Below are 25,227 nucleotides of genomic sequence, written 5' to 3' on the forward strand. Positions count from 1 at the left end.
AGGGATATTTTAAAGACTCGGTACGAAAAATGCTCTCAACATCATCAGGGTTTCAAGGCTTTTTCACAGCAAAGAGAGCAGGCAGACCTTGCTGAACTCTCTAGAGAACTATGGTATAAGTGTAATTTATTTGGAGGTGCTTAGATTTCGTAGCAGTTGGCAATATTCTAAGTCCCAACAACTTAATCTTATTTTATTTCACATATGAGCAAGAAGGAGAAATATGTCAGTAGCTGCAGGAATTATTTTGTGATCAAGATTATCTCTTTCTTATAATTGTAAAGATATTCTGCAGTATTTGCAACCCCAATGTCAGTCTTTTATATCAGTGTGAAACTGACTTGTCTGTTTTCACAGTTTGCATTAAATATACAAAAAAAACAGTTTAAAAATATTTTTGATATATCAAAGATAGTGTATTGACAATCCCATTTGACATGACAACACATCATTAACACTGGAGATGTAGAAGCAGCTGTACTGTTGTTGTGTGCGGAGTATCAGTTGTGAGCCCCTTTACCAACGGGGTAGCCACAAAATTCTTTATGATTTATAAGAGGTATGTGTATTTGAATGTGTATTTATTCTTTTTATCACTCATTCCAGTGATAAAGATACCAAAACTAGGCCCCTAGACAGTTTTGTCTGTGGTAACGTGTTATATTAGGTGTTGCCAAAACACACCTTACATTTGAAAATAAACACATACAAAACAAATTCCTTATCTAAACTCAGACTGCTCTAGAAACGTAGTTTCTTGGCTTCTGTCATGCTCATTTGGGGTTTCACACCTAGTCTTTTATTTAGCTATTTTAGTAGCTCTATAATTATTTTTCCTCTCAATAAGTAGTTGTTGCTTATGTAAAAATGAAGGGGTTTTATGCTGTTTGCCATTGCATATTAATCCTATTTTTCTAATTTTTTTAAACGAACTGTGCAATAACAGATGGCCATGAAGGTCGGAGAAATGGCAAGCATTGGGACTAAAACAAAACCAGGCATTGTATAAAGTTCACTATGCAACTTCATCAATATACCTCACTTCTTAGATGCACTTTATATGCAAAAGCTGGGTTTGAATATCGGGCAGGATGTTAATGTTTGCAGAAGTTTTTAATCAACGGCTACTTGCCATCAGACCAAACTCACCCTAGACTTCTCAGCACGAAAGGTCAAGATGCTACCTCCTCATGCAATCTCTTGCAATTGCAGAGTATGTAGGAGTAAAAACCTAAACATTCCGTTTATAAAGACTTTCTAAATGCTTTTTTACAGTGCTTTTTATCCTTGTTCTTACCCCTGTGTACTTCATACTGAGCAGTCACATTCAGTTTTGATTTTTTTTAGTCACTACCTGCATGAAGTGCTATGTTATACATACTCAGAATGGTTTTCTGCCTATCAGCTTTTGTACCCTCAAGTGGCTTGTTACTCTATTCAATAAAACTTCACCTCTGTGTAATACGGACTGAAATAGTTTTGCTTCTGTCTTCCGCGATACTGATTGTTTTATTGATTCCCAGCAGTAATTCATAACTCAAGTAATGGATCAGATTTTGGGTTTTTTTTTCTTTGTGAAATAATTTCACACAAAATCCATGGTTTGCTGTACCTTCGATGTTTTCTCTAAGAACAGACACAGTAATTGGCATCGTAGATAAATTACTGTAGGCGAGAAAACTGTATGGGTAAAAGATGTTCACAGCTAACTTTTATTTATTGCTTAAATATACAAATTATGGTTTTTTGCCTCACTGCAATAAGGCACAGCAGTTATTTTACTTAGGTTCATGCATTTTGCTTGAATACATATTTATCTGTATTATTTATACAGACAACATCATTTTGTTCACTAACTTTCATTTGCCAAGGACCATCTGAGACACCTTAACTATAAGAAATATTATTTTATTTTGAAAAATGAGGTAAAAAGCTTTCTTTATGTGATATAAGAAACTTGGTACTTTTCTGAAGGTTAATTCAGATGCCATCCAGTGCTTTCCGTGTGTTTGAGGTCCACAGCTTATAGCCAACAACTGTTTAAACATTAAAAATATAGTGCTGCTCTTGCACTTCCTGACAGAATGAAGCTCAAAGCTTTTATTGCTTCCACACAGAAGTTTTCTGAAACAGGATCCATTTCTAAAATGTGTGAAAAACATCAACTGTGGAAGAAATACCCTCTTCCACACCCAGGATAACAGGTCATTAACTTTATTTCACATCCTCTGAATGAAATGAGTTTCTTTTCCTGGAAAAGGATGAAGTTTCATGGCATAAAAATCTTACTGTTGGGAAAAAGGCTTTTGTATCTGCCCAGAGCAGAGCTGCCGATTATCACCTTCACCCTGGCTGTGCCATCTTCGGGCAGGACTTCTACTTCCTGAACTGTTGCTTCTTTATAGAGCCAACTGTAAAAGTAAAACCATGTTAGCATCTGAGAGGTATGACTCACTGCATAAAATGTGATCTTTGTTTTAGGGCAACATGTTCCCATCTAGGTAATTTAACACCTGAAAAGATGGAGTGCTTCACTTAACTTTTCATTTGCTGTTTGGAAATAGGGTAGAGTGTTTTCATAGATCTTTCGGATTTGTGCTTTTATCAGAAATCTGGCACCAGGACCAGTGGCACGGTCTTTCAGGAACTATGTTTTATTGCACTAACACACAGTGTTCTGTGAAGGACACTTTGAGAAGCAGACTCCTGGGTATCTAATGGGGTTATTTTTTTCTCAATAGGTCAGAAAATTTTTATAATTATCCCTGTAATTCTTAATGCAGATTAAAATCACTATAATATGATTCAGAAATGTTAAGACACACAAGAGTGAGAGTTTCATATTTCTCCAAGTGCTTCTTACAATTCAAAATAATTTACCTTAGCTGAGGTCCCTCTAAGTTGACATTAACTGTCAGAATCTTCTTCCCTGTTGCTGTCAAAATTTTTTTCTCTATTTCTTCTTTCAGCTCTTCTAAACCATGTCCATGCAGAGCAGAAATGGCTACAGCATTTTCTTCAGTAGGTCTATACCTGAAAGGTAACAATTGCTAGCACATTTGCTCATGAAGGTTAGGTTGTGAAAACATTCCAAGTTTTCAATTGTCCAAAATGGACAATTTAACTGTGTTACTTTATACTGGCACCTTCCCACAGAAGCCACTCCTGCTTACCTTTCTATCAAATCCACTTTGTTATGAACTTCTACCATTGAGTCCAATAAATGGCTGGGAAGGTTAAGATTCTTCAGAACTGACAGAACGGTTGCTTTCTGGAGGGCGGTTTCTGGGTGAGTAATATCCCTCACGTGAACTATCAGATCCTAGCAAGCATCAATATACAAGACAGTTACTTAATGAAGCACACCAGTTACCAGGTTGCAGAGTTTTTATACTAGTTTTGCATTGCTAACTCTTACAAGATACTTTCCTATCCGTTAGATAATACACTGGCAGCTTAGCACTGTAAAATGAACCATTGAAACAGTATTAAACCAATACTGGGTTTTGCACCATGAAGGAAGAAAATCCATAGCAGCTTAGTCTTTCACTTCACAGTGAGTATGAATCGCCTCCAACAACCTTGAAACAAACTCTGTCAATCAAGCCAGTTACAAAATTCAGATTTCAAATAATAACTGATGGGATTTTTCAACGCCAAGGCCGTGTAACAATAAGGCTTCAAAAATACTGGAGAAGAGAGAGTGAACTCTAAGTTTTAGAAGAGTAATGGCTGAAAAGCTGCTTCAAAAATGGGGGAGGGGGAACTCCATGTAAGTTGTAATTCTATTTTTACATTCAAAATGCAGAAGATTACCCTTAGCTCCCAGGATACTATTACTGGTGCTTCACTTAGAAAGCTTTATACAAAAGTTATCAGTTTCAAGTATGTAACACAATCATGTTTGCCATGATAAAAACCAAGCAACCAAATTAAATATTTGTATTCGAAATGTTTCATCATCTTTGCTTCAACTGCTTCAAACTTCTGAAAATTAGTGAGAAGCAAATTTCTTGCCTTTCATTTAACACTTCAGAATAAGTGACAAACAGGATGGCTGCAGCCAGCTTTTGAGAGCCTTATTACGTGTGAAGTCTAACCCTCAGAAGCATTCTGGCATCTGGCTACCACTGAATTTCATTACCTTTGATGATACAGGCTTTTCCTTTAAATGTCTGTGTGTATGCAGCTTTACACTTTGCTATAACACAGAAAACTCACCTTAATGAGAAAATGATTGGAAAAGTACATTTATGTTTATTACACGCTGCCTGCATCAGATCACAATCACCCACTTGTAGTGCTATAGGAAGCCTTAAGTTAAAACCAGATCATTCCAGAGGCTTTATTTCATTTTTAACTCTCAAGAAAGCTAGCCTCAACTTATTCAGATGCACTGATTAGGTTTTCAGATATTTAATCAGCAAAATCTGATTTATCTGGTTTATGTATCATGGAGAATGACACATATACTCCAAATAAATCCTTTCTGAAATCTCTTCCTATCTATATGTTCTGTGTAATTTCGAGTACAAGAAAATTGGCTTATGGTAAAATATTTACCTTATGATCTTAGGAGACTACTACAGTCAGCCAGATACTTCATGAAGAACAGCATGCCAATTAACTTCCCCTTTTTTGAAGGGGTGCGGATCATCTAAAAGGAAATTGATCTGATTTCTCAAATTTTATAGTCAACTACTTACTGAGTAAGCCACTTCTTCTAATGTAGCTGAAAAGGACTCAACCAGATTATGTGGAAGATCAGTCAGAAACCCAATGGTGTCAACATAAACAACTGTCATATGTGAGGGCAGATAGCCAGCATGGGCTGTAATATCAAGAGTGGCAAACAGCTGATGTCTAGGTTGAAGCCCGGCTTCCCCAGTCAAGGCTTTGATCAAGGTAGTTTTTCCTAATTGAAAAAAAAAAAAAAAAAAAAAAAAAAAAAAAGGACAAGATTTTAAAGGCTTGTTTCAAGAAAGAATTTAATTTGCAAGGCTCAGCTGAGTTGTATGATGTAACAGATCTTTTTGTATCTATTTCCCTAATTTAAATCTAGTCTAGGATTAGTTACCTGTATGATGTTAGGAAATGCAAAGACAGTCTTAACTTTTATAACTTGGAATTGGATTTAAGGCAGTATCTGGAAGCTATGCTGTGAAATCACAAGATGATCAAAGACTGAACTGACCTACAAAGTAACCTACCCACATCTCTCATCTCTAAGACTCTCTGAAGAGCACTACCGTGACAGCATTAGGAAGCGTACACTTACACACTCCTCAGTGCTTCTGTTGTCAAATACAACAATTCAATATTTACTTGTTTAATCAAACAATAAACAGAAGGACTAATAATATCTAGCTTATTAGGTTTATGCTTTTATTGGGTGTTTCCTTGTGAACATAATACTAGAGACTCAGTATTTAACCCAGTATTTCACGGAATTTAGTCATTAAACTAAAGTGCTCAGTATATACCCTAGTTAAAGTATTTCAATTATGTGTACAAAATTGTAATACATGTATTTTGTTGAATCTTCACTTTTAAAAGTATGGAAGTATGACATTTAAGAAAAACATACAGTATAATCTGAATCTTTGAGTATATAACCAATAACAAAATCAGTGCAAGGTAAGTTTGGTTTTATAAAGATGCTGAATAAGAAAATGAAATGGACTTAAGATAACATAACCTGAAAAAAGTGTCTAGTCGAAAGTCTATTTATGTCTTGTGTATGAATTCACTTGTGTAAGCTATAAATAAAGAACACAAAAAAAAACCCTTTAGGTTTATTTAGATTCTCTTATGGACACATCCCAGAACACTATACATCAATCAATGAAAAGCTACACTGCTTCGTAAGCACATTTCTCAGATCAGCTGCCAACCCTCCTGCATTTTCCTCCAATGCCCCAAGCCTTCACCATGACCTAAACATCCATGTACTCTTCTCTACCCATCCTGACCAAGTAATAGAGATTCATATAAAGGGAGACTAACAGTATGATGTTCAGCACTATATATAAATAGGTACTAGGCATTTCTCCAAAACATGTTTTCAAGACTGGAGGAAGGAAAAAAAAAATATTAAAAAAATCTAACTACAACAAGCATAATTTGCTTTCCTAAGTATATCCTAATTGACATATACACAATTTAAAAACTTATTAAAAGATGAAGCCTGTTCACACTGAAATAAGATTCTGGCTACAGTTTCTAATTAGATAATGTAAGCTCTTTCGTGTTACAATTTCACGAGTTTTTGCTTACCACAATTAGTATAGCCCATTACTGAAATAATCGGAAGCTCGCGTTTTCTGCGCTGAGTTCTAAGTAAAGACCTTTTTCTTCTTAGTTTCTCCAGGGCATTCCTAATTTTAAGTTCTTTTTCTTTCAAGATACGAATCCGTGTCTCCATGAATGTTTCACCTGAGAGATACAAATGAATGACTGGCAGGATAGTCTGTGAGAGAAACAGTAAACCAAGTAACGTTGTGCGTTTGGAAATCAAGTGAGTTAGCACTAGGGCATATGAAATTGTAAATAAGCAACTAAAACTATATATTCTTGCCTAAAAGTCAGAGTGATAAATAAATATTAAAACATACGCTAAGCACTCTAGAATAATCATGCACACTTACAATAAACCCCTATGGCAGCAAACACGTCTGTCCATGGCCATTTACTGAGCCAGCACGGACAAAAACTTTCCAATAAATTTTTGCACATTCATTTAATTAGATGCAGAACACAAACAGTTTTTCCTCCTGGCCTCCTCCAAATAAAGTAAGATGCAATTAAATTTGTTTAAAGGCTATGGAGAAAAAAAAAATCCTCTAATTCATGAGAATATTTAAGACTTTACCTGAGCCCATGATGTATCTCGATCCACCTCCCTGCTGATCTAGCTGAGACACCTCACTTTTCAGATTCGACCTGGCAGTGGAGTAATAGTTAACTAGAAGCAACTTTCTTTAATCAAGATATCCTAGAATGCCTAACAAATGTGAAGCAGTAGTGATATTCTACTAGTACAAATAAAATCACTAAATGACAGAGCTCTAAGTAAAACCTGTTCATGGCAAGAATCCTGGTGAAAAATTCCAGGTTTCCTGGTTCCTCAACTGTGATTTGAAAAAAGCATGCAACTCTTAGCAAATTATAATGGCTATTCTGAAATTTCAGAGAGCCAAAGATGCCCCTGATACATCCACAGAACTCACACCAACTGCCATGTACAAATATTTTTATGCCAGCCACATAACATAGAAATGTGGAAAATTCAGATACAAATTAGTGCCTTTAATCTTCCTTGTTTATAGCCTTCCTTATTAAATCCATCAGTATTATACACTGGATACACACATCCAATTCCTACATGTTCTTGCACTCCATCTTCCACATTAGAAAGAACTGGGATCTTTTAATAAGAAATGTATTTTGTAAGATTATTTCTTGAACACTTTCTGGTTTTGCCTGTCAGCACTGCAGAAGCTTGAAACAATGACATTACAGCAAATATTTCTATGCTCTATAATCAATCATTGAGCATTCTATGCAAGTACTGAAACAACGTCATTTTTCTCTACAGTACAGTATTATCATTTTTTTACTGTAAAGAAACAGTTACTAAAATGTGTAAATATCGGTATGTGATTTGCACAGCTCGAGGTACCTGAGAAGTGGAATTTCAGCCAACGCTATCTGAAGTTTTGCTTCTTTTGTCCGGGCATTACAACGAAAAATGTGAAGTACAACTGTGTATCTGTCAAAAACTTTCACGCCCCAGGCATCTTCTAGTTCTTTCTTTAGCCATGTAAGAAAAAATAACCTCGATGTTTTCTGTCCCCCACAGTATCAGCAGATCAATTCCTACACAGCGCTACAGTTTCAGGTAGCTGACGGACACTTGAACTCAGAGGATCTCAGGATTCCATTTCAATGGCTGGGCAATGATTACGAGCATGCAAAGGCAAAATTTGGTTGACCACGAAGAAAGGTGACAAAGAGAGTTTAGAAGGCAGAACTTTATGTCTAGACCCATCAAATTCAGCGAGAATCCTTCTGCTGCCTTTAATGGATTCTGACAACAGCTCTTACAGCATATCTCACAATCAAGAATCTCAGTGGTTAAGTCTTTCTAAAAAATAATTATGAAATGCTGGAATGGGAAACGATAGGGATAACAGGGAAAGAAAACAGATTACACAAATTTTAAAAAAAAAATTAGAAAGAGAAGAAGGCAGGAAAATTATTTCATAACCAGCCTTTCACGAAATACTTAAAAACCCCCAACCAACCAAAACCCAAACAAAAACCCCCATCCTTGCTCTAATTCAGCAAAAGACACTTAAAGTATGTAGTAGTTCCTCTCTGCCATCTCTAAAATCTAGAATGCTTGTGTTTTACACATGTTCTCAAATGCTTTCGTAAATCAACCCTGTTAAACTGTTCCTAAAATCTAGATTTGCCAAATTCTTTTTAGAAAATCCTGTACTAAAAGAAATCATACTATAAATTAGAGAATAAAAACTAGGAAATTGAAATGAAACATTTTCAAGTTCCATTTCATCAATAAATTGAAGTGCTTGAGATCACTATCCATTAGAGATATTTACCAACTCTGTTCATTTTATAATCAGGGAACGCATTCAAAACTACCAGCAAAGCATTAATGTTTGCTTGCAGTCTGCATGCACTTTACGCCCTGCATGATGCTGTACATGCAAAAAACTAAAGAAGTATTTATTTCAGTTTGCCTAAACATGTCAAAGAGCATCTATAGTTCATGCACCAGCTGTTTTATTGCTGGTGTTTTAGGTGAAGCATGCTTCTCCCCTCAATGCAATCCATCCACTTCAAGTACAGTTTATTTTCAAGGGTTAGGAATGAAACCTTAAATATTTGAACCATTCAGATATAAGCTTGCTCTGAATTTACACCTCGTATTCAAAATACAATAGAGCATCCGCAGAACTACAGGAAAATAAATACACTATCCATATAGGTATAGAAACTTGTGCATGTAGCTAATCCAAAATGTTGACACTCTTCATAACAAAAGCTGAGTTACCACCTCCATTTTGTGAAAAAGACCCTGAGTAACTTTCCCAATGTTTTAAGTAGGGCCAGTGGCAAACACTGGAGCACAGTCTATACTCTAAATGGCTATTAGGCTGCTGGAAAATTTCATGCACGAGAGCTGGAAATATCAACATATAACAGGACAAATGTAACAGGAATTAAGTTTCCTTTCAGCAAAGCTCAGTCCAGGCGGCTTCACATACTACCGTTTGCAAATTCAAAGTCGTAACTGACCCTACTTCTCATAGCATTGATAGCTTCTGAACAATACTGATGTAAAGAATATGATTTGATATTATATTTAATTACCTTTGTTAGTGAAGATATTCTTTCCACATTCAAGAAGACAGCTGTCACATGGGGCAATTTTTTAATCTTTTCTAAAAGATGGATAATCGTTGCAAAACACAGTGTTAAAAGACAATTCTCTTTTTAAAATATACAGAATACAAAATTATTTTACACTGAGCAGAACGTTCATAAAATACCAAATGGCACCATACTCTTTGTTCACAGAACAGTTGTAATTGCACTAATTCAGTACTATGTCAAGAACAGCTGCCAGTTTCACCTGTGTCAAGCACATAAACGTAGGGATTAATTCGCCTCACACATTTTCAGTGAGCACAGGTTATTTCTATTGTGTTGCTTTGTAACCTTAAAAAAATTCTTTGAAGTTTGTTTTCAAACCTGCATAAATAAAATTCTCCCTCTCTTCAGCTTTCACACCTATCCTTAAACAGTTCAGCTGCAGAAGCCTTCCATTTAGAACTATGCAGTGCTGAAAAATCTCGGTCCTTACCTGTCAAAACCTGGAAGTTTCCTTTGCCAAAAATAAACTTCTTGTCAGGATTTTTTGTAGGAATAATTATTTTATCTAAAACTGTCCAGTTCTGTAGGGTATCTACAAGAGCAATGGCTTCAGCAATTTGTAATTCAGCTTTAGGAACACAAAAAAGAAAAGAGAAAAAAAATTGTAATATACCATCATAACTTTGCTCAGATTTCCAGTAACTACAGCTTGTGCATGAACACAGAAAGTCTAAGCTACACTGAAATTCTACTAGGGTATTTATTTTAACCCGTAGCACAAGGAGCAAAACTTCTTACTTCTAAACAGAGTAATTAAATTTCTAGTTTGATGCAATTTTATCACACACAGCATCTTTCTGTCAGTACAAATTACTTCCATGGTTGTTGATTTAGGAGAACTTTTAATTGTATTGTCAGCAAACAAACTGCCTCAAGAAGTGAAAGGAGTAACCAGCTAGAAAATAAATTCTGTTATTTCAGATGAGCACAAACCTATGTGATTAATTCCTTGGTGTCTTGTGGCAATATTTAAATAATTACTAACATGGCATATCCTGCTGCTAACTTCACTGCTATTTATTCATAAAGGACCTATGCTGATTTATGACTTGCTACAACCAGCAGATTCCAATTCTGTATTCTGGTTCATCACTCAAATTTTTTTTTTTATTTTTAAACATCTACAAGGCAAAGCACTGATTTTTTGAGGACTTTGTGAAATCATGACGACTACACGGGTACATCAGATCAGCAGGTCCAGTTTTGTTTTGCCAAACTGTTCCTCGTTTCGTGACAGATTTGTCAAGTTTCTCTAGATATTAAAGATTCATTTATATATTAAATAGGTTACCTTGCTCCAAAAGGTAATATATTTTTAAAGATAATCATGATCCTCTTTCTCCTCATATTGTTAGTTGCTGTTGTAAAACGCACAGATTTCCTGTTGTACCTGTGGTGTTTCAACACTCTTTCCAAAACATTTATTCAGACTTCAGGCTCTTCATCTGGAGGCCCTAAATAAATGGAAAGGGATCACTGCTATTCTTCCGTATGTCTGGACAGAAAGGTGCCTCCATATTTCATTTATTTTTCAGTTGTAAAATGGGAATGCCTATGTAAATTCTGAAAAGGTTACAAACTATTCTGCAGTGTGACAATTTGTTGTAATTAGCAGTACTACTAAACCTAAATGAGACAGATTCATCATATAATAAAGTATCATATATAATCTGTCTCTATATAAAAAGCTAGCTTATAAGAGACTTAATCCTTTCTATTACAACTTTGTAACTAGTGTTTCGAGAAGCGTCAGGTTCATAGTGTATCTTAATTGTGCATGATTAATGCACAGACACTAGCTAACTACAAGGATTTCTGAGAGAAAGCCAAGAATAGCAACGCTAAATAAGGCCCCTACAGAGGAATTAGCAGTGACTGCATCGCTAAGTAACTGCAGAAAAGCACTCCCTAAGTTCGTGAGAGGACTTGCCCAAGACCTCAACTTCACTCTTCTATGGATGGGAGATTATTCCTGCTTCAGGCAGCCGCTGGGCAACTCTCAGGCCGAAGGACACTGCCGTTTAAGAAGCCATCAAAGAAGAACACAGCGACCCAGACCTTCTACCTGAGCTTGTATTCCCCTAGTTCACCCGCACAACATTTCAGTTTTACCACTGTAATTAACGGGTCTGCTTCACGCTACCGGCACTCACTGCCTCCGTGCACCCCTGCGGGCCCTACAGCAGGAGGGGACCGAGAAGCGACGCGGGAAAGGAGCGGCGGAAAGCGGCGCGGCTGGCCGGCCGGCTTCGCGGCGCGGGGAGTAACCGTCTCCGCCGGGGGGGCTAAGCGGCTCCGCGGCGCGGGGGGCGAGGGGAGCTAAGCGGCCCGCTCCGCCGGCCCCGGCGCGGCCACGCACCCGTGGTGAGCGGCGACTTCCTCGGTCCCCACTTGACGGCCGGGTGCACCACGGCCAGGCGCTGCGCGCCGGGCCCCAGGGCCAGCGGAGAGGGGCCCAGCAGCTCCTCCACCTCGGCCTCGTCCTCCTCATCCTCGTCCTCATCCTCTTCTTCTTCCTCCTCCTCATCCCCGCCGGCGCCCACCACCCCCTTCCACCGCCCTCCGCCGCCCGGCCGCGGCGGCTCGCCCCTGCCCGGCGGCCGCTGGGAAGCCGCCAGGCGAACGGCGGCGGCGCTGAGAGGGCGGGCGGGCAACGGTGCGCAGCGGGCCGCGCCGAGAGCCGCCACAGCCCGCTGGCAGCGCAGCAGGAGCGACCGCGAGAAGCGGCCAGGCCCCATGGCCCGCCACCCCCTCCCCCGGGTAAGTCAGCGGGGAGGGGCCGTGAGGGGCCGCGTCTTTCCGCCCCCGCCCCGGCCGCTACGGAAGCCCCGCGGCAGCGGCGCACGGCAAAACTGCGCCACCCGCCCCGCCCGCCGTGCGGTGGGGGGGCGGGGGGCACGTGACAGCGATCCCCAGCTCTGATAGGCCGCGTCGTGCCCAGGGACGGCCGTGATTGACGCTGGACCGGAACCGGGGCTGGGGCCGCCGCAGGGCGGGGAGGTGGGAGCGGCCGGGAGGGAGGGGGCGGTCCCGGCGCGCGCTCGGGCCTGGGGAGCGCGGCCCCGGGGCAGGTGAGTGCCGGGCCCCGCGCGGCGCGCGCGCGCACGGTCGCGCTTCTTCCCTCCCGCCGCTGCCGGCGCCGCCCGGGCCCCGCCTGTGCGGGACGCGGGGCTGTGCCTGAGGGGGAGCGGGGGCCGGGCGGCCCCGGGCGGCTGTCGAGGCGCTGCCCCCGCGGGGCTGCTGCCAGGTACCGCGGCCCCTCCTCTGCATCGGCCTCTTCGGGTTGATTTCTGCCGGGAAGCTGCTTCCCTTTCCGCGGGGGGGGGGGGGGGGGGGGGCGGCTTTGTGACTTCGTTTTGAGGGAGCTGCCGAGAATTAACCCGCTTTTTGTGTCCTTCGCTTGGCAGTTTTTTGGCCGCGGTTTCCCCCGCAAGAGCCAAAGCTTTGTTGAATCTTTAACGGTACCGGTCTTGGCGAAGTTTTCCTCAAAAGCGGAGCCGATCGCGTCAGCTGCCTGTCTGCGCTGCTGAGATAATGTGGCGGAAATGATAGCCGAGCCCAACGCAGCCGGCAACCTGCCCAGCCACAGGTAAGGCCTCTGGCGTTTGTGGGTCAGTTAGGGCGCTGGCCCTTCCATTTGTGCCCTGCGGGTATCGGGGCAGTCTGCAGCGTGTCATTTTTGTGGGAGGGGAGGGAAAAAAAGGGATTTGCTATGCACTGTGTCTTGGCACTGATGTCTCCGGTTTATTCCCTTTTTGCATATTGTTTAGCGTCTTCTTAACATAGTGGTGTGTGCTGGTTGACAGGGACCTCGGCCCTCCAAACTTCTCTGTGCCTTATTCACTACAGTGCAAAGGAACCTACTTTGAAAAAAAAGTAGTGGGCATATTTGTAAGTCGCCGCACGTGTTCACTTCAGTGGTGAATTTGGGGATGCTGAAGGGGAAGAGTGCTAAGCGACCTGTGGTCTCCCTGTAGGCATTGCGGGGGGCGTTGCTTCTCTAGAGCTGTTTTTATTGTGGATACAACAGCTCTTCTTCCTTTCACACTGTATGTTTTCAGTTGTCAGTTAAAATGATCTACAAACCAAATGTATTCAGGTCATTGTTTAGAGAATGGTATTTGGAAGTAGAAAGAGCAGATATAAATAAGAAATTTGTGAAGTTAAAAGATTTGGGTATATCTTGTTTCGTTTCAAAGCGTGAAGCTGCTTAGATGTCCACCATGTTTCGTCGCAGCCCAACCTTTGCTGATCCTGTCACCTTCTGACCAAATCTGCTCCAGGTCTTTTGCTTCGTTAAACTCTAATGAAAGCTGAGAGACGTATGCCTCATGGTCCATGATGACCATTAATACAGCTTCCCATAGGCCCTTTCCAGTATGTTTATCGGAAGCCAGCCTCTTAGTTTCAGAAGTGCCAGGAATCATAGAATCATTAGGTTGGAATAGACCTCTAAGATCATCAAGTCCAGTCATTGACCTAACACCACCATGCCCACTAAACCATGCCCTGAAGTGCCACATCTGCACGTTTTTGGAACACCTCCAGGAATGGTGACTCCACTACTTCCCTGGGCAGCCTGTTCCAATGGCTGACCACTCTTTCTGTAAAGAAATTTTTCCTAATGTCCAATCTAAACCTCCCCTGGCACAACTTGAGGCCATTTCCTCTTGTCCTGTCGCTTGTAACTTGGGAGAAGAGACCGACCCCCACCTCACTACAACCTCCTTTCAGGTAGTTGTAGAGAGCGATAAGGTCTCCCCTCAGCCTCCTCCAGACTAAACAGCCCCAGTTCCCTCAGCTGCTCCTCACAAGACCTGTTCCCCAAACCCTTCACCAGCTTCGTTGCCCTTCTCTGGACACGCTCCAGCACCTCAATGTCCTTCTGGTAGTGAGGGGCCCAACACTGCATGTGGTATTTGAGGTGTGGCTTTACCAGTGCCGACTACAGGGGCACGATCACTTCCAGGAAGGCACCTGGCAGTTGTTTAGCTGAGCTTCTTATGTTGCTTCTAAAAGATTAAGCATTTGTATTGAAATTCGTAATTTTAAAAATCTGCAGGTAGGATTCTCCCAGTAACATAGATTAATTGTTCCTTTAAGGAACAATTTGAGCTATCCTTAAGCTAAAGGAACATGTTATGTCTTTGTTAAAGTGCTGGCTTTCTTTTTAAGTGTGAGTCACTACGTCTGCTCCAAATGTTTATTAAGATAAAAGAACTGAATTCAAAAATTCTCACAGTAGTGTTGTGTTTGAGGACTAGATGAAGGACTTTGCATCCTTCCTACTTCAAGGGTTTTTATCTCATCAGTAATACTTGAGGTGCTAGTGAAAGGACCATACCACGTCAGTAAAGCGAGGTAAAACTGAATCTTTGAGCCATATATAACAGGGCATAAACGTGGAAATCAGGATGAGATAGGAATGAAATTCTGCCTGTGCTTTCTTACTGATGGCTGATGGCAACAAAGTAAATGGCTGAGAACTGTTTCTTACGAGTGCATGAGGCAGTGAATTTAGGTATGCAAAAATGCTCAGTATGGTGTAGGCTAACAGGACAAGTTCAAAATTTGCCAAACCTACTATTTCACTTATATAGTTGAAAAGATGTTAAATGAAGTTGTGTGTAAGGATCAGTGCAGAAGTGGTCACACGTCATCCTCAACTAGATAGAGTGGTCCCTGTTTTGCTCAAGAAGATAAAAGGATGTCTTAATTCTTTGTACAGTTTCTTCAACAGAAACTTTGTTGTGCAAATAGAAACTCCATTAAAATATCTCATTTAATTTTTAAGTAGTTTCATGGGGTTCAGTTTCTAGGCCCTGGTCTAATTCCTGCAAATGTTCAAGTACCTGCCTTATGAGTAACTTTACAGGAAACATCAGAATTAAAAGGAGGAAGGAAAAAAAAAGAGAAAGGAGAAATATGAGTATTGATAGACTCTGGATTTAAAAAATTTCTGCTTTTCTGTAGGTTGTCTGTTGTAGCACAGTGCTTCCTGTGGCATCACTGTGTGCTGTGGTGCGGTAATAACCGAAACAATTCAGAAACTAAATGGCTTTTCAGTGTTAGTATTTAGTGCTTTGTTACATTTGTTGAGTGTTTAAGACAGATGTGTAGTGAAGATTTGTGTAAAAGTAACTCTAACTGCTTTTGTCACAGAGATGGTATTTTACTTGGTTTTTAACTTGGCGCTGTTAGCCCAACGCGAGGAAGCTGGAGGTCAGTGGTCTTGTTTTGCAGGTTTTGCTGCGCTTCAGTAGGCGCGCTGTTCCGTGTACCCGGCATTCTCTTGCTTTGTTGAGCCCCTTTTGCTCCGGGTACGTTTTGCCTGGCATAAACTGATAGTGTAAGTGGCACAGGGACAGCAGGTACCGTCTGTAGTGCCGTCCTTCAGGATGTTCGTGGGAAAGATATGTGTGAGATATTAAAAGTAGTATGTGATCAGATAAGTACTTCACAGAACTGTCCTGCAGCAGTTTTGTTTTTTTCATTATTTGGATATTTTAATTAAACTTGGACTCAATTATAGTTGCAGTAACCAAATTAAATGCATTTATTTTCATTATGGGATGGAGTAAGTTGCTGAATAGTACATGCAAACAATTCAGGGGGATTGTTTGAGAGTGTGGTGAGCGTTATGTTGAGGTATAACGCGGAAACAGGTAACACATGTTACTGTGATGTTGTCTGGCATCTGAGTGGCAGTTCTAGTGAAGCAGTGCAAGTAAGGACGTGTTAGTCCAGCCCCATGATGATACATTCTGCTTTGAAATCAGGAGTGAAAGGATTTAATCACATAGGAGAAGCAGCTCCTTGACAAACACGTTTGGATTCTTTTTGTTTATTTGCGGTCTGTAGAAGGATCTGGGAAGAGCTAACTGGCACCAGAAAAGCGGTACATGTTGCTATCTCTTGCTGCTTGTTCTTTTCGACTAGGAATTCTCTGGAGGTGCTTGAGATACTTAATCTCTGTGGCTCGTTAACTACAAATCAACATTTGCAAACTTCTGCAAACTGTTACTTGTAGCATGCTGACTTGGTTGTGAACTATAGTTCATCCCTCTCTTTCCTATAACATACAGAAGTTCAGGCAACTGATATAAGGATTGGTTTATCCTGGATTATTTTCTTGGCTTCCACTTGTCAAACACTGTGGCGCACTTTGAACTTTTCTATGACAAGGCGTTCATTGAATGTAACTTTCATGGGACTTTTCTCTGTAGGGAAGTTCAGCATTTGTAAGATTTTATTTAGCAATTTGGTATATTTTTATAGAATTTTGTGCTTATATAGAATTTCTTTGGGAGTCTTTGGAAGCCTAATTCCACATCGCTTAAGGTGAACTGCCCCAACAGATTCAAAAAGGAAATGGAGATGTGTTTAGTTGAAAACTGCTGTCCTCTCTCACTAATGAAATAGCACAGGGTCCTTGGTCCTGCACTTGATGCTATTCAGCCTCAGGATTTGCTATGCAGTGGGAGTGTCTGACTGAAACAGTCTTGGGAAGAAGAAGAACAGCAACAACAGTGCTTATCTGGCATTGATAAACCCAGCTGGGGTCAAGCTGGCTCTGCATCCATAGCACAGCTAATTCTCCATCTGGGTTCTCCAACACGGGATTTTGGAGAGTTGACTATATCTGACAGTGTAATGCACTGGTTTTTCCTTTGTAAAGTGGTCACTCATGTTAGTACACTTTCTTGTTGCAGCAGTCTCACGAAAATGAAAGTAACTGTACACTCTCATATTTACCTTTTTTTATGCCTTCTCATAGTACAAGTCAACTGGCTTCACGTCCTGGCCACCGTAGTTTAAAAGGAGGCCATAGCAGCCAGCTACCAGTACTGGACCTGCTGCACAAGTGGGATCCAGCTCGTCTGCCCAAACATGACCTTTGGCAAAGCATATTTTAGCATTGGGAGTGATGAAAAGTGGCATGATCTCATTGCAGATAAATGTATGGCTTCAGATCTCCCAGAAGGTGCATCTTTATTTATAAAGTTATTCCTCCGTCATATTAACAATGACCTGCAAATGAAATTTCTTATGTGCCTTTTTTTTCTTCAGCATGTTTTATAGACAAATTGAATCAATTTCTTCCTTTCATTTTAAATTGTAGACCCATCAAATGTTGTTACCCTGTTTTGTTTAGGGCACCCACGAAGTAAATGCATACTCATGTTATTGATTCATGGTGCAAAGCTCTTAAGGCAACCAAGGCTGCCTTAAGTCAACATCAGCTTTCTGTTTCCTTTACTTACTTTCTACTTCCCTGATATCTTTGGTAGTTTTGCTGTTTTTCTAATTATCCGTATATCTTACAGGAAAGCCAGTAGTTTGAAAACAGCCCCAAATTTCTGTTGTACTTTTAAAGTTAGCTGTTTGGTTTCTAGTAAGAAAATTACATAACTTCCAAATGATTCATTAAAAATATTAAAATACATATATATGCCTTTATTTTCTTCTGTGCTGAAGTGTGTAGTGCTGTGTTCTGACTACTAACCTCTTCAACGTGTTTGTTGCGCTTCAGAGAGAATGCTGTCCATGATGAGACTGTGCCTGAGTCTGCTGTGCAGAACGGCAGCTGTGTGAGAAATGGCAACCTGAAAACACCAGTAAGTTGCTTTTCTTGGTTTTCTTTTTTTCAATTACAGAATTAATTTTCTGTCTCATTCATATGTTACAAAATTGAGTATTGCATAAAACAATCACGATACTATACATCTAAAAGTCTAGCCACCGGGTACAGCTTGACCCCGAAATCCTGTTGCATCACGGCCCCAATGCTGGCTTTTGAACAGTCCGTTCATTTCAGTGTATGTTTTTCCTTAGCTGTGCATGGTGTGCAGCTGATGTTAGTTTTCAGGTTGTGTGTTTACTCTGTGAGCGAAAAGGTGTAGAAGAGCTATACTCTGCTTGCTGTCTGTTCTTCAAATTACAGCTGCTGCTGAAAAATGCCGTCTGGGTAGTGCGCGACTGTTCAGAAGCTTCTTTACTGTTACACCTTCCTATGGTTACGACTCAGTGTTGAGAAAAAATTCAAACCAGTAAATCCTTTCTTTCATCCCCTTCTAGTCGGTCGTGTTTGATAAGGCTTTATCAGTGTCCTTGAAGCTTAAAAGTTAGCACCCTGGGGAAGTCATTACAATGAGTGTAAAAGAAACTTGCCGTTAGGGGATCGTTCGTGTATCCGTGACTGGCTGTTCGGTGTTGTGTTTTCTCACATACTTTCTTTGCTTGACTCGTTTCAGAGAGAGAAGCGGAAGGTCCGAGAACACTGTGAGAACATAAGGAGAAATTCTTCGAGTAGCAAAAGAGTGAGCCAGCTGCAGAATGGAGAAGTGGTTGAGGCAGTTACGTTGTTTGAAGTGGTTAGCATGGGGAAGCGGGCCATGCAGGTATTTCTAGCTCTGAATTCTGAGAGGAGTTGGTGGAGGGAAGATGGATAAACAGTGGTCGTTTCAGTTATTTATGCTCTGGAGCGCTGAAATTTTATTCTGTTTTGGCATAGGTGGGGAATAAACATGTTTCATTGGAAAACTGTCATGAGCATGGCTCTTGAAAAGAATGCATCTTCCAGAAATTAGTGAAAAAGTAGCTGTCAGATGTTTAAAAAGAGGAAGGAAATATGTACCTAAACCAGTCTTCCTAAGGCGATGTCTGAACACATGAAAAGAGAACAGTTTGAAAAAATACAGAAAAGGTTCATAAGTAGAAAATGTTGGTTGTTCACGATTCTGAAAATCAGGCCATTTTTGTTTTGGGAGCTTGCGTTTTGGTATTTTTCATGTTGGTTGTTCAAGATTCTGAAAATCAGGCCGTTTTTCTTCTGGGAGCTTGCCTTTTGGTATTTTCATTTTACCTCCATTCCAATACAGTTTGACAGCAGTTTGCATAATAGCCATCTATATAGTTAGCGACTTTCTGCGGTGTGAAGAAGCCCACCTCCACATACTCTCTGAGCATGTGTGTATATTATGCTTGTGTATGTGTATGAAGGGTTAAAATCTGGAACCTCAAATATTTATATGTCTCCAGTGTGTAGCTTGTGTAAGAAAAGCGTGTGTGTGCACACGTGAAAAGTACATTTATATTTTGGATACGAGACCTTAGTTTTTCTGAGATGTTTGTGTGGATGGACTTCTGCCGTGCTACAGTTGTGTTAACTTCAGTAGAGCTGCCTGAAGAGCTCAGCTTCTGCTGTGCGAAGCGTGATGTGAACGGCTTGGAAAAGCAGCAGCTTCAGTCCAGGCTGCTGCTGCTAGAATTCATTAGACCTGTGTGGCACTACAGGTGGGTTGAAGCCTGGATGGCTTGTCCCAGCAGGCCTGTGTCACATACAGGCTGTAGCCTGTACTGCCGTAAAAGTGAAACTTGGAGGGTTTTTTTAGCTTAAGTGTAGTAACTGTTTCAGCCTTCTGTGCAAACCCTGTGCTAGAGAAGAAGAAGGGAACTCCCAGGGACAATTGCTAGTATGAATTTAAAATTAATTATTAGATGGTGCAGATGTTAAATGTGGGGGGGGTTTGTGTTGGTTGTTTGGTTTTTTGTTTTTTTGTTTTTTTTCCTTGTTTCCTTGTTCAATGAAACTGTTACCTTAGTGCCGGCAAGAAATCAGGATGACCACAACGTTTTGTTTTTGTATATTAAATTTATTAAAGCTGTGGTTATTTTCCCTGTTAACAGGGAGCAAAGCATCTGTGAATGACAACATTGCCTAAAGCAGAACTTGTGAATGAGCAGTTCAAGATTTCATTTTGCCCCAGAAGGAGTCTCTTGCATTTAGTAGTACAAATGGGACAAAATGGTGTGGATTTTAGTCTCATTTTTGTAATTTAATGGAGATGGAACAGTGTTAGTTCATGTCTTTATTATGGATGTCCTCAGTGGAGTGCAGCATGCTGTGTTTATTTCCTGACTAATGAGTTTCTTTAATCTGTTTTAGTCTGTAGTAGATGACTGGGTTGAAGCTTATAAACAAGACAGGAATGTGGCGCTTCTAGATCTGATCAACTTCTTCATTCAGTGCTCAGGCTGTCAAGGTAATTTACCCTCTTAGTAGCCCTTTCGATTATCTGTGGGTGAGAGTAGTCTGAAGTGTGCTTTCTGAAATGGAATTTTTCTCTCCAGTAAATCATGTACTTGCAATCTGGGCTGTTCCGTTAAGACAAACTCCAGATGGGCAGGACTAATAGTACAGAATGTTGCTGGTTAAATTCTTTGACTCTGTGTTTACAGCATACCGACTCTCAGAGTTGTATTTGAACACGGTTTGCAAGGTCAGGTTTCTGAACTGGCATGTCACATCGCTTTGCAGAATCCCTGCATAGGGAAGATGGTTTTGATGACCATTCTAATTAAAATCCAGTGTTTCAGTTGACATTTGCTTTGTAATTTCCTAGTATGTTTTGTTTTGCTAGTATCTTTGTTGTTTGGAAATAAACAAGTAGCAAATTAAGCTCCCTGCTTTGGTGGCTAGAAAAGCAATCTTTTGCCTCATTGCGGTTACTTTTACCAGAGGGTTGTGAAGCTGTCTGTTTCGTAACAAATGTTGAGACACAGTGACTTCTGGGGACAGTCTGCTAGCGAAATGCTTCAGGATGGCAAGTAAGAGTTTTAAGAAGACTATTCTGTCAGTTTGAAACTTCTGAGTGTATTTAAGCAGCTAGAACGTACCTTTTACACTTTTTCCAGGTCTTCGATTAATATGCCTTCTCTTATGGGAAATGTTTTGGGTCTTTGACTGGCAGCACGCAAAATTTTAGTGAATCCTTGAAGTAAATGAGCGGACAGAGAAAACAGGCATGCCAGACAGCCCAGGGCAGAGTTCTCTAACGTGAATTTCAGTTTTGCTTCATCAGTATTTTCTACTACAAGTGAATTTCTGTGTCTACCCGGACCAGTGTAAACAGAGATAAAACAGAGTCCTTGTTTCTTGGTGTTTCTAAATTTAAAATGAAGTCCTTGCTGTGGTTTGGGCTTGATTAATGTAATACAGTTGTTGGTAACTCTTCATGCTGAAAGAATACTTTGCTTTTCTAGGCATGGTAACAGCAGAGATGTTTCAAAGTTTGCATAAGAAGGATGTAATGCAAAAAATGACAGAGACCTTTGATGAGGTAGGCGCAGCTTTGACTTTGCATGCCTTTTTTGTATAAACAATAGGCTCTACCCTAATAGCCAACCTGGACAGAGTTCCTGCTGCTTATCAGGAGCTGTGTCCTGTTTCCTTAATTTAGGAGAATAATCCTGTTTTTCATAAGAGAAATTTGGTGTTGTAATGAGCCATTTTAGCAGCAGGAGGATTTTTTTTTTTTTTTGTAAGTCACTTTTATTTTCAGACTTTTATTAGGGCTGTCTAACTGCAGTCTTCCTGAATCTGGCTTCCTCTTAGGAGTTCTTTTGATAGTGACTTTATAAAGGTGAATATTACCTGGCATTGCAGCAGGTAAGCGGTTCCTTTGGTATTTGGTTGATAGCTCCTTCTAAAAATACTATTGTGGATTACTGATGAGCTAATTCAAAGGTATTTTTTTAGCTGATATTTTTGGAATCTTTTCCTTCTGTCTCACTGACAGTATGGGGTTTTATAACTGTATTATGTCGTATGAAAGAAGAAAAGTGCATTTCTGATTTTTAGATAATTGTCAAAACAATAGCGAATATCTCAGTTCTTGAGGATTGTTAAGGAAAATATATAGCTTTACAATACCACTTCTCTCTTTGACTGCTCCTTGGCTAATTGTGCCAACATTAAATTTTCTGCAGTGCTCTCACAGTTGCTTCCGTGCCTTTTTTTCTCTATTTGCCACCTCTGAATTGGTTTGTCAAGCAGCAGCCATCAGCCTTGCTTTAATTGAGTATCTCTCAAAGACCAGCTGCTGTAGAAATTCCCACGGAGGCTGAATTTGCCAACATGGTTTTCTTCATTTTAGAAGTGTAGTGGCACTTGGGCTAATTTTTGACAGAAATGATCTGATATGTGTCTGGCCATATGAATTAGTAATCTGGCACTTCTTTCCCAGCTAAATTAGCCCTGAGTAGCACACAATAGGGTAGGCACTCTGGAAGGTACAGAGATGTGATTATTGTTATCATCAGCCTGGATGCGTTTCAGGGATCTGTAACCTTTTCACATGTCCTGGTGGGCAAAGAAGGAAGGTTCTACAGTTGCCTTAGAAGTTGTATCCTGCATGCTATAAAAACAGAGTAACTTTGGTTTTGGGGCAGTATTTTGACATGCTACTGTAGTGAACCATTTTACTGATGGAAGTGATAATGCCTGTGTTAGATACTCCATGTCTCTGGTTTGTTTGGTTTTGTTTTTTTTTTTTTCTTGAATTCTAAATCCTGTGAATTTGTAAATTCTGAAATTCTTTTCTGTTTTTAGATAAACCGGTGTGGTGGCTTGACCCTGGCAGGATGCCAGGTGCCAACAAAGCCGCTCCATCACTCCCCCTCCTCAGCTGGACAGGGGAGAAAAGGCTCGTGGGTTGAAATAAGGACAGGGAGATCACTCGGCAATTACCGGGCGAAACAGACTCGGCTTGGGGGAATTAGCTTAATTTATTACTAATCAAATCAGAGAAGGGTAATGAGAAATAAAACCAAATTTTAAATAGACCTTCCCCCCACCCCTCCCTTCTTCCCAGACTTTGTTCCTGATTTCTCTGCCTTCTCCCCCCAGCACTACAGGGGGATGGGGAATGGGGGTTGCGGTCAGTTCATCACACATTGTCTCTGCTGCTCCTTCCTCCGCAGGGGGAGGGCTTCTCACACTCTTCCCCTGCTCCAGTGTGGGGTCCCTTTCATGAGAGAGATGAGTTCTCCACAAACTTCTCCAGTGTGAGAGTCCTTCCCATGGGCTGCAGTTTTTGGTGAACTGCTTCAGCATGGGTCCCTTCCATGGGATGCAGTCCCTCAGGAACAGACTGCTCCAGTGTGGGGTGTAGGCAGATATCTGCTCCATCATTAACCTCCATGGGCTGCAGGGGGACAGCCTGCCTCACCGTGGTCTTCACCACGGGCTGCAGGAGAATCGCTGCTCCAGTGCCTGGAGCACCTCCTCCCCCTCCTTCTTCACTGACCTTGGTGTCTGCAGAGTTGTTTCTCTCACATACTCTCACTCCTCTCTCTTGCTGCAGTTGCTGCTGCACAGTAACTTTTTTCCCTTTCTTAAACATGTTACCCCAGAGGTGCTACCACTGGCTGGCACTGGCTCTGTCAGACATAGGGAAAGCTTCTAGCAGCTTCTCACAGAAGCCACCCCTGTAGCCCCCACAGCTACCAAAACCTTGCCACACAAACCCATTACATTCCACCCCTCACCTCTGTGAATCAAGCATTTAAGAATTATCATTAAGATCTACATCCATCACACAATCTTCACAAACTTCACTCATATTAACAAAAAGAATTCCCTACACCAAAATCAAAACAACATCATCACAACACTGAACAAAAGTGGACAATTTACACACAATCCTCCCCTTGTTCCTTTACCAGAATTACAACAACATAAATTCCCCATGATCATTCTGCTCTCTAATGTTGTTCAGTCCATGTTTTGCCTGTCATCTCTCCCAAATACTATCCTTATCTCAACTTCCTCGTGCCTCGTGTTGGGTGCTAGAAGGGACTGTGGTGGGTTGACCCTGGCCAGACACGAGGTGCCCACCAAAGCTGCTCTATCACTCATCTCCTCAGCTGGACAGGGGAGAGAAAATATAACAACGGGCACATGGATCGAGATAAAGTCAGTTTAATAAAGCAAAAGGAAAGGCTGTGCGTGGAAGCAAAGGAAAACAAATAAATGGGGTGTAGGCCCTGGTGATAAAGGACACAGAAAAGTCCGAGATACTCAATTTCTTTTTTGCCTCTGTCTTCACTGGTAAGACTGGCTTTCAGAAATACCAGATCCCTGAGACCAGAGGGAAGGTCTGGAGCAATGACTGCTTACCCTCTGTGGAGGAGGATCAGGTTAGGGAATGCTTAAATGGAGTGAACGTACATAAGACCACGTGGTCTGACAGAATGTACCCAGGAGTGCTGAGGGAGCTGGCTGATATCATTGTGAGGCCCCTTTTGGTTATCTTTGAAAGGTCGTAGCAACTGAGAGAGATTCCTGAGGACTCAAAGAAAGGAAAGGGCAAGAAGGAGGATTTGAGGAACTCAGGCTGGTCAGCCTCACTTCAATCTGTGTGAAAGTGATGAAGCACCAAATTCTGGAAGTAACATCCAAACACATGAAGGACAAGAAGGTGATCAGGAGTAGTCAGCATGGATTTACAAAGGGGAAATTGCGCTTAACCAGCCTGATAGCCTACTATAACAAAGTGACTAGCTTGGTGGATGAGGAGGGAGCAGCAGATGTTGTTTATCTTGACTTCAGTAAGACTTAACACTGTCTCCTGTAACACCCTCGACACGCTGGAGGGAAGGGTTGCCATCCAGAGGGACTTTGACAGGCTGGAGAGGTGGGCCAAGGCCAACCTCATGAAGTTCAGCAAGGCCAAGTGCAAGGTCCTGCACCTGGGTCGAGGCAATCCCAAGCACAGACACAGGCTGGGGGATGAGTGGATTGAGAGCAGCCCTGGGGAGAAGGACTTGGGCGAGCTGGTGGGTGATAAGATGAACATGAGCCAACAGTGTGCGCTTGCAGCCCAGAAAGCCAACTGTATCCTGGGCTGCATCAAAAGCAGTGTGGCCATCAGTTCGAGGGAGGCGATTCTTCCCCTCTACTCCACCCTTGTGAGCCCCCAA

The 25,227-nt window shown here is 41.3% G+C and overlaps 2 protein-coding genes across 2 annotated transcripts in view; one reads left to right on the top strand and one right to left on the bottom strand.

Moving 5' to 3' along the window:
* Positions 1-1,745: 1,745 nt before the first annotated feature.
* Positions 1,746-12,200, bottom strand: GTPBP6 (GTP binding protein 6). Its single transcript, XM_086463762.1, has 10 exons — positions 11,822-12,200; positions 9,893-10,030; positions 9,400-9,470; positions 7,682-7,812; positions 6,872-6,942; positions 6,277-6,435; positions 4,707-4,915; positions 3,174-3,322; positions 2,881-3,033; positions 1,746-2,411 (listed from the first exon to the last, which is right to left on the bottom strand). The coding sequence occupies exons 1-10, from the start codon at positions 12,198-12,200 to the stop codon at positions 2,270-2,272; spliced, it is 1,602 nt and encodes a 533-aa protein (XP_086319888.1). The 3' UTR covers positions 1,746-2,269.
* Positions 12,201-12,874: 674 nt separating this feature from the next.
* The window catches only part of LOC104340453 (cohesin subunit SA-2), a 66,283-nt gene continuing 53,930 nt past the window's right edge, over positions 12,875-25,227 (top strand). Inside the window, exons 1-5 of the mRNA XM_086473919.1 lie at positions 12,875-13,051; positions 17,996-18,080; positions 18,717-18,863; positions 20,411-20,507; positions 21,508-21,584. Of these exons, the coding sequence (XP_086330045.1) occupies positions 13,008-13,051; positions 17,996-18,080; positions 18,717-18,863; positions 20,411-20,507; positions 21,508-21,584 (450 nt within the window). The 5' untranslated portion in view covers positions 12,875-13,007. The remainder of the gene's footprint in view (positions 13,052-17,995; positions 18,081-18,716; positions 18,864-20,410; positions 20,508-21,507; positions 21,585-25,227) is intronic.

The sequence above is a fragment of the Leptosomus discolor genome, chromosome 1 (genome assembly GCF_034619465.1).
Source record: "Leptosomus discolor isolate bLepDis1 chromosome 1, bLepDis1.hap2, whole genome shotgun sequence".
In the NCBI taxonomy this organism is placed as follows: Eukaryota; Metazoa; Chordata; class Aves; order Leptosomiformes; family Leptosomidae; genus Leptosomus; species Leptosomus discolor.